Genomic DNA, 13,556 nt, shown 5'->3' with positions numbered 1-13,556 from the left:
GAAAAGGAAGAGTTTTTTTTTTTCTTTCTTGTTTTATAAAATAAAAAGTACCCGATATTAAAAAAACACACACACACACACACGCGCGCGCGCGCGCGCGCGCGCGCACGCACGCACGCACGCACGCACGCACGCACGCACACACACACACACACACACACACACACACACACACACACACACACACACACACACACACACACACACACACACACACAGGAACTTTTTTTTATTTTAGGTCCTCCATCCATATCCAAAGTTTAACCGATATATTAGTTAACCCTCTGCTGGGCATGTAGGGTCTTTTGATACCCCATGACCCATTTGGCAATACACGTAACATTTTTAACCTGCCCAGCGGAGCGTTAACATTATTCAAATCAGTTATTTGGAAAAGACCACATCTCCAAGATACATATTTTCACATAATTAAGAGGTTATACAGTTAAAAAAAGAATGTAGATATATAAAAACATTTCATATTAATCATCCTTCATATTGGTAATCTCAATTTATGTATGGGTTATGTGAATTCTGAAAAATACAGTTTTTTTGTTCTGTAAAATTTGATTTTATGGGGAAGTGACCTCCAAATAACTGATTCATATATGGTTGCTAAGTCAAAGCATGATATTCTTATGTTTTACAAATTGTCAAAGCCTGCTAATTTTCTAAACTGGCCAACTGACTGGTTATTTCATTGTTTTTATACATAGGTTTCTTATGGCAACATTAAATCCCTATGTCCTATACTCAGGAAAAAAAAAAAAAAAAAAAAAAAAAAAAACACACAGTACAGTGTTTCAAACTAGGTGAATTTAGCCATTTCTAAGAGCACATTATCCTCTTGAACATAACTAGATTTGAAACATTTTTCGCGTTTTCACACATACTACACACAACCCAACAATAGTATTACTGCACCAATAAACATGCACAGCTGTTGGTTGAGAATAAAATTACTTCTAACTGAAACAGACATAGCTAGAGATTTAAATGTATTTTCTTTGTTGCTCTGTTTCTAAAGACACTAATGTTAATAAAAAAAAACAGTGGCTGTTTCATATCATAATTCTACAACACGATATCTGTACATACAGCAAGGGAAAAGATGAGAAGAGGAATAAAAAATCTTTACCCGTCTATGACAATGTCCATAAACATGGGATTTTTGGTGTCGTATATGAAAAAAAAAAAAAGTTTATTAAACGACACGTGCAACTGCAGAGGTTATATCAGCATCACCAGTGTGCCAGAATTTTTGTCCCGCAGGAATTCTTTTACATGCCAGTAAATCTACTAAGCCTGTCGCATTTAAACACACTTAAATGCCATCAACATCGGCCGGGATCGAACCCAGAACCTCGAGCACAGAAGGCCAGCGCTATACTAACTGCGCTACCGAGGATGACTCGTGTATGGATTTCATAAGAGGAAAGATTTCACGTCTCAAATACGGGACACCTGGCTCTATTTCACGAAAGCACAAATTACAAACTACATTCAAGAAAAGTTCAAATTTACAAATTCACGAATTTTTCTGTTTCATAAAGATACTCTTGTAAATGTGTAAGTGAAGTAGAAAATAACAGGTTCTGAGCCATGATACTACTATTCAATTGTAATTTATTTACAATATTACAGAACGTATCTTACAAATGTTGTATCAAATTTTTTTCCCTACTCTTGATATGGATAAATAGCTGAAATACAGGTTGTTGTTGTTTAGTCAACCGTCCAAAGACAGGCCTGAACCTCACAAATGATACCAAGAAACCACTTATGAGGCAACTAGGCCAGAAGATATTGGGGTAGAGTGGCCTGTTCCTTTCCCCCCTTGATTGCATACATCGCTGACTAGCTACATATTACACTAATCAGACTTGAGATGTATACAAACAATTATTCTTCCTCTGACACACATCGTGAAGTGTGATGTACTGCCTGATAAGAGATGTACATATCAGCCAGAACGCCAATCAGAGGAAAATTAGAAGTTATACCGAATTATTTTAGATCGTAAAATTGGCTTAGGTATGTTTTGTTAAAAGAGAAAAGCACAGATTTTTCTTCTGGTGATGAAGAAATTGAGATTTATCACCATAATCACAGAAAAACTTTTTGAGAAAGAATTAATGTTAAATTTGAAACTTCAGTGGAGTTTAATCGGAGATTCAGGATGCATCATGAGGAACTTAACTGCTACTAAATGATATGTGCTATACTGTATTTATTATTCATCATATAATCAGTTATTATACTGATAAAGAATATGCCAAAGTATAGAAATACATAACATAGGCATATAAAGATCAGTTTACATGACACATTAATACTCTGGCAGATCTGAAGACAATAATGGGAGATGGTTAAATGACTTACAAAAAGTCCATAATTATTCTTATTACGTACCTACATCATATTTAGTTGCAGTGTTATAGTTGACAGTCTATTCTGTTTTGCATTCATAGCTAATGAAAGTGTTACTGATATAATTTCAATAGACATTTAGAGCCCCTTCAGATGAGGCTACTTTTAGAAGCACTGCCACTTGTGAATGGATTTAAATGGAGGCCACAGCCACAGGATAGTAGCATTGCAGACGCTCTGAGTGGTTGGCTTCACTGATGGTGGCGACCACTAAAAGTGACGCTTACCGTCGTGATACATAGAATTAAATTGTAGGTTTCAGATGGGGCCACAGCCAGACCACTATATTAGTGGTACGTCTATGGTGCTGCTGACGACTGTTGGGCCACCAATTCCTTACACCGTCACAACAGTATACAACCTATTGTGCGATGATTTTTTTTTTTTTTTCGAATTTTATTGGTAATTCCTGCTAGAAACTCTTGAAATGATGTCTTAAACATGCGAAAATAAAAAAAAAAAATAAAAAAATAAAAAAAAAAAACTTTTTATCATTCTGATGTAAATCATCAAAGAAAGTATGAAATAGTCCTCGATTCTGTCTTTCCAAAATAATCAATGGACCCAGACTCTTCTCCTATTTTTATGTCTATTCTTTCTCAGTTTGAAAAAAAATTAAATTATGGTTTATTTAATGACTCTGAGGTGTGCCGAAATTTTGCCCCACAGGAGTTCTTTTACATGCCAGTAAATCTACTGACATTTGCCTGTCGAATTTAAGCACACTTAAATGCCATTGACCCGGGCCGGGATCGAACCCGCAACCTCGAGCACAGGAGGTCAGCGCTATACTGACTGCGCTACAAAGGCCGACTCTCCGTTTGAGCAAAGTTTCCAAAAGTATATCTCCTTCTTTGCCCATGTTCTTTGGAAGACTGAAAAATTCTCTACAAAAATTTAGTATATTAAGCAGCATGGCCTTGTCTGAAGAGGCCCTTATGAAAACCAAAGCCCATTATACACATTATTTATAGCCTACATTTATAAATCACCATTTTATTACAGGAATATTTTCGAATGTTTTGTGAAACATATTTTACTGTAATTTATAGCTAAGAAACTACTTCTTGTAAATTTGTACATTTGTAATTTGTACTTTCGTGAAATAGGCACCTGGCAATCCTAGTTGGGACATGTAAAAAATATATTTTTATTGGAGCTCATGTACAGGTCATATTTCCCCAATTTTAGGAAGCAATATTTTCGGTGACTTTGACGTGAAAGAATATTCTCTTCGTTCACAAAGAGCCGCTGAAACTGTGCTAAGATTGTCTTGTACAGATTAACCGTATCTAAGAACACAAGCATGTCCTTTAAAATTATCCGAGCGATTGGACGCCTTACCATAACTGTCGCATTTATATGGTTTCTCCTCCGCGTGAGTGCGTAAGTGTACCCTCATACTACTCGATCTTCCGAATACCTTCCCACAAAAGTGGCATTCGTAAGGTTTTTCACCAGTATGACTCTTCACGTGGTCTTTGAAATGGTCCGAGCATCTGAAACTCTTTTCGCAAAAGGAGCATTTGAAGGAATACTCACCTGTGCGAATGCGCATGTGAATACTAAGATTTCTCTTACTGCTAAAGTCTTTCCTACACACGTCGCACTTGAACGGTTTTTCCCCGGTGTGGACACGTGCGTGGTTTTGGAGTTTGTTCCAGTTTCCGTACTCCTTACCACAAACATCACATTTGTAGGGATTCTCACCTGTGTGGCATCGCATATGAATTTTCAAATGCTTCTGATAACTGAAGATTTTACTACAGATATTGCATTTAACAAGTTTTTCGTTAGAAAGGATGCACACATGATATAGAAGTAATGTCGAATTACTGAAGTCCTTACCGCAAGCATTGCATTTGTTCCCTTTCTCCTCAATGCCGAGCTGTACAACGTCATTTACTTTCCTTCTCACATTGTCATGGCAATCCAGATGCACTGCACTGTAAAACAATAAAACATCCCAACTCACAATTCTGAAGGTCAGTAACACATTTTATAATTCAATTAACTATTGCAATAGTCCTTGGGTAGTACGAGGCACGGTAGAGGAAGTGACACACCGTTAGTACGGATGAGCATAACGAGTTCAACCGATGAAGATGAAGCTGATGATGAACACTTTAATAAGAGGTAAAAGGCCATATAGAAACATTGTCAGAAATAAATATGAACAATCAAATTCAAATGACGTTTGAGATGGGCAGGACATGTAGCATGTTTGGACGAATCCAGAAATGCATATAGAGTGTTAGTTGGGAGGCCGGAGGGCAAAAGATCTTTGGGGAGGCCGAGACGTAGATGGGAAGATAATATTAAAATGGATTTGAGGGAGGTGGGATATGATGGTAGAGACTGGATTAATCTTGCTCAGGATAGGGACCAATGGCGGGCTTATGTGAGGGCGGCAATGAACCTCCGGGTTCCTTAAAAGCCAGTAAGTAGTAGTAATCAAATTCAAATAATGATAGAGTTACCGAGCAAAAACTAAACTTTCCTGTAATCAGAAAATCTAATAAAAAATTATATAGTTCAACCAACACAACAAATAGAGCTGAATACCAATTATCGGCAATCCTATTCACAGATAAGCAGATTATCATAATTGAATCGGTTGGAGCTAAAAGGAATTAAGTCAAAATATGAAGTTTTGGATTATGCAACAATTTGAACAACTGATATCATGCGCATCAAATGGTGGAAGAGGAACTAAGACTTTTAAATATTCTTTTACCTTCTATAACATAAAAATATAATATTTGTGTTATTAGTGGAATATTTTTTGCTTCTCCTGAAAAGTTGTCAAAAGTGACTTAATTTCTTTTAGCTCCGTCTGATTCAATTATACAGTGCCACGAGTAATTTTGAACTTATCGATAAGCCCACAGGTCATTCTAGTGACAAATGGATTTAGCTACAGAAATTAAAAAAATTACCTAATTGTATTTGTTAGGACTGTTTCAGGAAAAAAACTATATAGTAAGAATTGGCCAGGTCAACTTCCCGCAATACAGGTCCAGAACACCTACACTACGAAATACAGGGCTTCTACAAAAGACCTTCCCAGTTTCGAACACATGTAATTTATGGTCTATGAATCTGAGGCGTATGAAAATAGTATCAATGGAAAGAGAAACTCGAAAAGTTTAGTTCCCTACCTTAAAGATGCTCAATGTGTCCTGCCTTGGTAAAACGGCACACATCAAGCCTAGAGTCAAGTTCACGTAGGTACGCGGATTTTCCGATCCCCAGGTTTTGAGGTTATGTCTGTTCACCTTACCAGAAAGATGAAAAGTGGCTTCGTCAGAAAACACCACGAAACGAATAAATTCATGATCATTTTCAATTAAAGTCTGCATACTTATACAGAAATTTCTTCGTAGCACTTTGTCCTCTGGTTTTAGGACTTGCAGCAACTGTAGTCAGTACAGATGAAATCACAACCGCTTGCAGTGTACCATTTACGAATTGTAGGGCCACTGAGTGGATCTGCACCAAACTCTGTTCGGTAATGCCGTTGCACATTAATAACCGACTGGTTCACATGAAAATCAAGCTTTTCTGTCCTCTATAGCAGCCATTTCGCCTCAACAATGAACAAATTTGTTTATATGATGTGTTATTATGAGACAGTGTTACCAACTAGGAAAACAATGTTGCCACAATTAAACTTTTTGACTTTCTCTTTCCATTGGTGATACTTTCATGCACCTCAGATTCATATAACGTAAATTACATTAAAGGTCTTTTGTAAGAGCCCTATATATACATATATCATAAATATATTAATTAAATCTTCAACATTTCCTTATGACAGATAACCTCTTTACATTCTAACAGGAAAGTATGTTCCTTGTACATCTATTGTTGCAAGATGGTGGTCTGGCCAATGTTACTACAGAATTACCAAGAGAATTAATAAAACCCATTTATCAGGGCCGTAAATAATGTCATTAATTTCAGGAGGTTATTCCTCGAGATATTTAAAAAAAAAGTTTAATACAATTTTTGCTAGTTTTTGCTACACTTTCGAGATAAAAATTGTTTTATATTAAACATTTCATAGTGTTGCAGTGTAGGCTTTCACGGCCGGAGTCTATAGATGTAGATTCATTTTCCGGGCTGAGAGGCCGTGGTCTATTAGTTGGTTTTATACCAGACGTTTCGTCTGCAACTGCGGCAGACATCTTCAGTGGAGTGGTGTCCGAGGTTGCGACCTCAGATACCACTCCACTGAAGATGTCTGCCGCAGTTGCAGACGAAACGTCTGGTATAAAACCAACTAATAGACCACGGCCTCTCAGCCCGGAAAATGAATCTACATCTATTTCATAGTGTGTTTTGGAAAAGTCATTCATTTAAAAGAGCAGTGTATTACGATAATAAATGATTGAAAGAATTTTAGTTTTGTCCTTCAAATGTGCAGAAATTTGACCTGAACAAATGTAACTTTTCGTTCTGCAAAGGAATTTTACAATGTTACATTTGTTTCCTTAATTATTGTAATAAGTTAATAATTTACTTGGTTACTATAACAAGTTCATAATGCTAGTAACAGTATTCAATATGGGAGTTTGATTACGCTCAATTATCAGAAATGCACTCTATATTAAGGATTAAAAATGACGCCTATAAATTATGCAAAGGGTAGACACAAAAATATGGACGAGTTTTACTGTCACAGAATGTATCCACAGATCTGATGAACAAACACGGGCATAAAAGATAAGTGCAGAAAATATAAAGACAGGATTCGACTGGTTGTAGACAGAAAATGCTTGATCTAAAATTAAATTGCATTAAAACATAGCTAGTATAAAACCATTAAATCAAGCAAATCCAATAACAATGATTCAAACAGAAATGAGCTGACAGTAATTTCCAGATTTAGAATGGGGCATAGAATGTTACTGAAAAGTGTCTTAACATACACAGTTCAATAATCAATTTTACTCTTGATAAAAGAAAATTAACTGAAGATTATAAATTTATTTCTTGAACATGTTTGAATAAGAGACAACAAAGGTTCAAGATGGAAGACTACAAAATGCTACACTCACCTCTCAGTGAAGGTGACATCATCTGTTTCCACTTCTGACAATGGTTCCGCCTTTACTATTGAGTTCACAAAAGAAGAGTCTTCCTGGAAAAGTAAAAAGTGGTTTGAAAAAAAAATCCTTAAAAACTGGAATTTCATAAAAGTAGGAATGTTAAAACGTGGTTATACTGTAACTCGTTTAATAAGGCAATGTAGGATGGAGTGCTATATTTCAGAAGTGATATTCTCAAGACATATCATCCTTATTTTACCATGAGTGTAGTAATACTCGTTCAATTGCTAGAAGCTATGATCCTGTCTGCTAATGTTTGTGTTTATCAAGCAACTGTGGTTTTTTTCTTCACTAACAGCAATGGTGCTTTCCACTCGTACACTAATTAAGTGTTTTTGCAAAATCTGCATGCCTAGAATCAGAAATGATCCCTCTGAGGCAAATTATTTAGAAAACTTAGCTCCAAAAACTAACATATCATGCAATTAGATGTAATTCGTTTTAAATCTCACCACACTAGTGCCCAGTTTGTCCAAATAATGTTTAATTTTGCTTAACGAATGTTAAATTAACAGTCTGTTTATTTTTAACGTTTTGTTAATGTATTTTCCATTTGTTCAACATAATTTTGTTTAAGATAACCAACACGTAACTGTAACGCCTGTTAGCACTATTTTAACTACAACAGCAGTTGGTAATGATTTTACACATGTAAGACAATTTTTGATTGGCTAAAATTAATCTTTAAATTCTATATTATAGAGTGAGTCATGAAACTTGCATAAAATGACAACCTGTTATAGTAGGCCACGCTCCATAAACAAACAGCTGACAAATGAAAGTTGTAGGTGACGTGCTGAATAATAATTACAAAGTAAGGTTATATTTTCTCATTGCTATTATGGATACGAAATACGAAAAAAACAAAATAACACTGATGTATTTAAACAGTCCAAAGTATTTTTTAAATGTTATATTACCAGTCATATGCTAAACATTCCCGACAGAGAGACACAAAATATTAATTTCGCAACTTCTGTTCGAACAGCTGTGGAGACATCGGCCATATTTAACTAACTGTTAAATGAGTTAACTGCCCGAAATCCTACATTTAAAATTAACAATCTGTTAAACCAAACTGGTGTTGAAAACATACAATTTTATTAATTAACAAACAGTTTGGAGTTTAACAGTCGTTAAATTTTCTAACAATACTTGGAAAAACCGGCCATAAGAGTCAAAACATTTAAAACTACAGCATTATCATCCATCAGTAGTAACAAAAGGGCTGAAGTGAAGAATTAATTGAATTGGATAATCTATCCAGATTTCACTTTCATATTGCAATTCCACAGTATAGTATCAATACCATACTACCTACTGTAGCTCCTCAAATGCATCACGTTGCTGGGTAAGCAGCGATTCCATACACGAGCTGAAATCTCACGAGAAAATTTCTTCCCCCTTTAACACTCAATCCGGAATATTAGTTCAAGACAATGTTATGGCATGGGACAACAGTAACAGTAGTAGCTAGGGTTGCCAGCTCTCTCGTATTTCCCGAGATCTCCTGTATTTGACCCTAATTTTTAACAGATTCCCGGCTCCCATATTATTCTTCTCTTCAAGCATTTTTCTCCCTTATTTTTGCATTATATAAAAATTTGTATTCTAAATATTTGATTTTGCCGTGAATGATGATTTATATTATGATTAATTTTGTTGTTCAGGACAGGCATTAAAATGTGCAGCCGTGTTAGAAGGTAATGATCGTCAGCAATGGGTTTTACTGAACACCTATTTAAAATGAAAGCATGTTAATGTTATAAATTTGGAAAAACTGGCGAGTTTGGTGCTTCTATAGGCTTGTAATACAGTAAAATAGATACCTAATACTACTGTAAAGAATAGTGCCTGATTATAATTATTTTCTCCAATCCTATTTTTATTCAATTATTAAAAACTAAATTATAATTAACTGTTTTTTCTATTATATTTTTTGTAGTATTTTCTAAGCTTACCAAGTAGTAATGCTCATACAAAGAGGATGTTTTATTTCGTAAACAATAATTGGACAGATGTTCGAAACAGGAGCACGGCATCATCTAATCAAATCAGAGCTGCAGACTGTAGTCTAATTCAACTACTAAGCAAGACAAAATGTGTCTCAAAATACTCTTAACTTAAGTCTAGTTGACCAAGTGTACAATAAAATTGTTATTTAGTAACTGAGCCGAATAATTTGTCAATTTTCTATGTGAAATTTGGTCGATGTCTTAGTCTCACGTATTTTCTTAAAAAAAAAGTTGGCAACCCTAGCAATAGCAATAATACTGATAGCAGTAGCAGTAGCAGTAGTAGTAGTAGTAGTAGTAGTAGTAGTAGTAGTAGTAGTAGTAGTAACTAAGTGACAATAGTTAAATGTTATGTTTTATTTAATGACGGTTGCAACTGCTGAGATTATATCAGCATCGCCGGTATGCCGGAATTTTGTCCTGCAGGAGTTCTTTTACATGCCAGTAAATCTACTGACATGAGCCTGTTGCATTTGAGCACACTTAAATGCCATAGACCTGGTCCGAGATTGAACCTGCAACCTTGGGCGTAGAAGGCCAGCACTATATCAACTGCGCCAACCAAGGCGACAAGTGACAATAGTAGCAATAGCAGTAATAGTAGCAACCAGTAACAACAAAGTGATAGTGATGGCAACAGAAGTAGTGCCGGCAGCAACAGTAGCTGGTTGTTTTACGACTCTTTATTAACTACCATGGCTATCTAGCGTCTGAGTGAGATGAAGGTCATAATGTTAGTGAGAGGAGTCCAGGGTCCAGCGCCGAAAGTTATTCGACATTTGCTCTTAATGGGTTGAGGGAAAATACCGGAAAAAAGCTCAACCAGGTAACCCTGGCCCACTAGTTTCATGGTCAGACATGCTAACCAGCAAATAGGGATTATAAAGAATGGACACTTCGCATCGGTACCTTTGATGTAGCCGGACTGATTTCAATGACCTTCAAGCCAGCTAAAGTGTGAGATTCTGCTTTCTCCCTAGAGTTGGCGCTGACATCACACCAGCTAGCAGTCGACACAGCGGAAATATAACACATATAATTAATACATCTAGGTACATTATGTACTCAAATAAAATAAATTGGATCCAAAAAATAATAAATCCGTCATTAACTGTAATGTCTAGACTCTAGAGTTCCCTTATAATGAGAGTTGAGACGTTGACCCCAACAACAATTAAAATATGTAATGATTTGATAGCGCTGAAAATGGAAAAACAAAACTCTTATGAGAAGTAAAACCATATACCTATATTATATTATAAACAAATATTAAACGAATTTGATACATAATTTTATAATGTATTATATTATTTTATAATATAATTTATTATATCTGAAATATAAAATATTATTATTACGACTAGTTTGTCACTGAGAAATAAGGAAAAGCTGTTAACTTGAATTTATTTGAAGCAAAGCATTACTGGATTATGCAATAAGGTAGGCGATGTTTGGATCCTGTGTCTCAACCAACGAACTGGTCTCAACTCTATACTCAATTATTATCTTAGCGTATGCTCGATTACACTAACCGCTAGCGCTTGAAAGTGGAACTAAACGCTTGCGCACAGAGAAACAAAACACAGGAAAATTCGCTGTGTTCATTCTTTATAATCCCTATTCACTGTGCTAACCATTAATCCATAATGGTGAACAATATCAATGTTAGTAGTGTCATAGTATAGCAGCACCAAGAATATCAGTAGCAGTAACAGTAGTAGTAGTAGTGACAGCAGTAATAGCAACAATAGCAATCTCATTAACAGTAGTAGTGACAGTAGCAGTATCAGTAAAGGTACGGTCACATGTTGCTACTTTTGCAGTGCTGCAGTACAAAAACTGCATAATAATAAGAAGCCTAGGCTATACAGAATGATCATTTGACTGATATGTAAGTCAGGAAAACAGCGGAAGATTTTTGAACTCAAGGAATATTACTTCCTTTTGTGTAACTATAAGAAACCAGAATTATTCAAATATATGATGGTTAATTAAACTCACCTCAACCTTAAACTTAAACCGTGGAAGTGATATGGAACCTTCATTTTCTTCAAATTTCCTGTCTGATAAGATATGATAGCCGAGATCAGGTTCCACCTTGATGGCTTCTGTGCAGTTTTTCAAGAAATCATCAACCTGTGTGTCAAATATCATGATGAAGTATATTATGCATTCTACAAAGCTACTTTCTGCAGGAAACTTCGGTAATTCGGTAGAAAACATTGGTCAATATGACGGACATCAATTACATCATCCAGAATTAGTGACATTAGGTATATCGAAAACCTAAACAAACCAAACCTAACCTGTCACTGATCCTCAATGATATCCGCCATATTGACCAACGTTTTCTACCGAATTACTCAAACAAAAGATACCTTGAATTCACTTACAACTGACTGGGGTTCTTCATTTGTGTCATCATTTGGAAGAGCAAGCGGGTCATTCTCAGGTTCTGCTTTAATCATATCCATGAGAAGAACTGAAAGGGAAGTTAATACTATTACAGTTTACATATTAATATAATAACTGATTCATATATTTTGTGAGAGTATATGGTAATTAGCAAGGGACCGCCGGTCTTTTACAAGGTATGTGACAAGGTTAATAGGTTAGTTGAGGAGATAGGCCTATCTAAGGGCGTGAAGCCGAAAATCTTAAATCATTGAAATCTTTTCACATATTCCTCGGCCGCAGGTCACTTATATATCCCCTCAACCAACCCACTATTTAACCTTGTCACATACCTTGTAAAAAAAAAAACGCACGCACGCACGCACGCACGCACACACACACACACACACACACACACACACACACACAAAAACCTCCCCCTTCCCTCCCTCTCTTATTAGAGGACCTCGCCGTCTCCATTAATAAATGTTGTTTGTTTTCTTTGTCTTTGCAGCTTCTGTCAGGTTTGCTATAAAGGAAAATTTAGAGTATTAGATTTCCACTAAAAAGTTACTAATTAGGTCTAATCTTTTAAATAAGTATGTACTATATTTGTTATTTAATTCTGGATTTCAGTTTACCAATAATAAGAAATTATACAATGTTGTTGAAATGCAGCAATAGTATGCTAGGAGAATTTTTACTCCATATCTTTTATTCACAAATTTATAGTGTCATTTTCTGATCCAGGGAAAATACTAAATATCTTTCACGCAAAAGAAAAAATGCCTAAGGATTGCAGCCTACATTATTTAACCTAACGTTGAAGGTCGCATGGTGAGGGGAAATACCAGTCTCGGCAATGAAAATATAACAGAGTCCTTTGGTCTAGTTCTTGTGTAGAATTACCAAAAAGACAAGTGTCCCCCCCCCCCCCGCGAAACTTACGGCTGGAACATACTGGCACAGAATTTTGGAGCTGTTCCGATTAATTAGAAATTTTGCCATCTGAACTGATGACTTTTACTCTGTAGGTATGTAAGGGAACAGACTAATTTACAATATTTTCACGCTGTATGATAATTTACAAACCTAAAAATTCTACACTGACAATCGCAATCCCATTATCCCCACCTTTATGTATTTCGAAGCATTCAGAACATATCGTAATCAAGACGTTCAACCAACTCAACTGGAACTTGGTCAGAATCTTCTTGCTCCTTTTTGCTTTTAACAGTATACTTCTTTCCAACGAATTTACGTTTTTATAAAATACAAGCACTCCTTAGTATTTAAATATAATAACATTTCTAATATCAAACACAACCAATCAACACCATTCGGCGACTAGACCCCTTCGGATGTTTTCTCTTTAATCCGAACCTCTTGATTGTATTTTCATCTATTCGTGTCGTTGAATTTAATCTTATGAGTGTCTCTACAGTCGCTACTGTCATTTATATTCTATTAACACGCCGTTGTTATGTAATATCTGAGAAAATATATATAAATTAAGGAAAATTCAATATTGATCGCAATACTAATATAAACTATCAATTATGTGCAGATGGTAGAAACATTAATTTTGTGGTGAAACTGATAA

General features: G+C 35.6%; 1 protein-coding gene across 6 annotated transcripts in view; it reads right to left on the bottom strand.

The window, feature by feature from the left end:
• LOC138715533 (zinc finger protein 665-like) overlaps positions 1–13,323 on the bottom strand; it is a 54,652-nt gene extending 41,329 nt beyond the window's left edge. For 2 of the 6 annotated variants that reach the window (XM_069848575.1, XM_069848600.1), the window contains exons 1-5: positions 13,088–13,323; positions 11,953–12,041; positions 11,561–11,695; positions 7,494–7,576; positions 4,279–4,376 (exon numbers count right to left, since the gene is read on the bottom strand). In XM_069848575.1, the coding sequence (XP_069704676.1) occupies positions 4,279–4,376; positions 7,494–7,576; positions 11,561–11,695; positions 11,953–12,033 (397 nt within the window). In that variant the 5' untranslated portion in view covers positions 12,034–12,041; positions 13,088–13,323. Of the gene's footprint in view, positions 1–4,278; positions 4,377–7,493; positions 7,577–11,560; positions 11,696–11,952; positions 12,042–13,045 lie in introns of those variants that run through there. The other 4 variants (XM_069848604.1, XM_069848611.1, XM_069848583.1 and 1 more) reach the window with 3 other exon arrangements.
• Between the last annotated feature and the right edge of the window lie 233 nt (positions 13,324–13,556).

This window comes from Periplaneta americana, chromosome 2 (assembly GCF_040183065.1).
Source record: "Periplaneta americana isolate PAMFEO1 chromosome 2, P.americana_PAMFEO1_priV1, whole genome shotgun sequence".
Lineage (NCBI taxonomy): Eukaryota > Metazoa > Arthropoda > Insecta > Blattodea > Blattidae > Periplaneta > Periplaneta americana.
This window is presented reverse-complemented; position numbering and strand designations above follow the sequence as displayed.